This window comes from Nematolebias whitei, chromosome 1 (genome assembly GCF_014905685.2).
Source record: "Nematolebias whitei isolate Nwh7 chromosome 1, NemWhi1, whole genome shotgun sequence".
Taxonomy (NCBI): Eukaryota; Metazoa; Chordata; class Actinopteri; order Cyprinodontiformes; family Rivulidae; genus Nematolebias; species Nematolebias whitei.
Genome location: NC_056498.1, coordinates 10,766,972 through 10,768,544, shown reverse-complemented (window position 1 = coordinate 10,768,544; position 1,573 = coordinate 10,766,972). Strand labels below are relative to the sequence as shown.

General features: G+C 40.9%; 1 protein-coding gene across 1 annotated transcript; it reads left to right on the top strand.

Moving 5' to 3' along the window:
- Nucleotides 1-230: 230 nt before the first annotated feature.
- otub1b (OTU deubiquitinase, ubiquitin aldehyde binding 1b) lies at nt 231-929 on the top strand (the record flags this gene model as incomplete). Its single annotated transcript, XM_037682422.1, is given in 2 exon segments — nt 231-425; nt 523-929. Coding segments are annotated over 2 exon segments (390 nt in total). The 3' UTR covers nt 721-929.
- Nucleotides 930-1,573: the final 644 nt, after the last annotated feature.

Below are 1,573 nucleotides of genomic sequence, written 5' to 3'. Positions count from 1 at the left end.
TGAACAGTTTAGAGACGAAACCTTTTCAACTTCTTCAGCAGCTTTCATCAATGATCATTCACAGCATATTTCTCTACTTCTTTATTTAGCTTACGTTAGGCTGGTGTGAGGAACACATTCTCCCCTGCCTAAGACAGGAAAAAACAAACGACTGATTTGAATGAAGTGTGTCTGTTCTCACTAACACTGCTCTGTGGACCGGTTAATAAAACCGGACTTGTGTCCTGCAGTTTATGGACCTGATCGAGCTCTGTGAGAAACAGCCCAGCCTGCAGGAGCTGCTGAGCTCCTTCAACGACCAGAATGTGTCCGACTACGTGGTCGTCTACCTGCGACTCCTCACCTCAGGCTACCTGCAGAGGGAGCACGGCTTCTTTCAGCATTTCATCGAGGGGGGGCGCTCCGTCAAGGAGTTCTGTCAGCAGGTAGGTGTTCTCTGAAGAGCACGTTTGGGTCTTGTTATCCTCCATTATCTCGTGGACTGTAAGCGTGTCTTATATTTAGTATTTCTTGTTCTTGTAGGAAGTAGAGCCCATGTCTAAAGAAAGTGACCACATTCACATCATCGCCTTAGCCCAGGCCCTGGACGTCTCCATCCTGGTGGAATACATGGACAGAGGAGAAGGAGGAACTGTCAATCACCACGTCTTCCCTGAAGGTGGAGACCCCCGCATCTTCCTGCTCTACAGACCGGGCCACTATGACATCTTGTACAAATAACACTCCTGGTCACGTTGTCCTCCTGCTGCGCTCTGCGGCGGTGCGTTCAGATTAGCGCTGATCATACATGTGTATGAGACGATAACTCATTTATTTGGAAAAATAAAAACATAAAATCACGTTCTTTCACCCCTCTTGTTCCAAGAACCCAGGTTCACCATCAGTCATCACAAAAAGGTATAAAAATTGATGGAAAAATAGAAGTGACTCCAGCCGTTTAGAGTTGTACAGTTTTTTTTTGTTTTTTTTTTTGTGGTTGTAAATGTTTATCTACTTGCTTCATTTGACTCTCTTCCTTTGTTACACTGCGTTTCATTGAGTTTTATTAAAGCGATTTACATCTTATGTAGTTTGTTGTGCCTTTTCTCTCTCGTACTTCAGAATGTTTATGAACATGTCGACACTATTTTATCTACACAACATTTTGAACTTGTTGCTCAGTAATTCAAAAAGATTTAAGATCAAGGATCACGTTTAAGAGCGCAATAACTTGTCACTGTAGTGGAGAGGACATCCATCAAAAGGAATAGACATTTTTATAGTTGTGTAATGTGAATGCTCAATTACTTTGTGATACTTTGTGGTCTATAGTATGCTTACTTCTGGTTTGTTGAAATACACTTAGTGTTCATATCTACTTAGCTGTGCTCTGCAGTCATTACAACACCTGGGAACATTACATGTCACTATCACAATGTAAAACACCAATAATCAATCAATCAATCAACCTTTATTTAGACAGGTAAATCCCATTGAGCCTCTAGCTCCATTCATAATAAAACTAATATACAAATACGTTTTCTATAAAAAGTCAATAAAAACATGTAAAGAACCAAATTAAAAGATTAAAGCC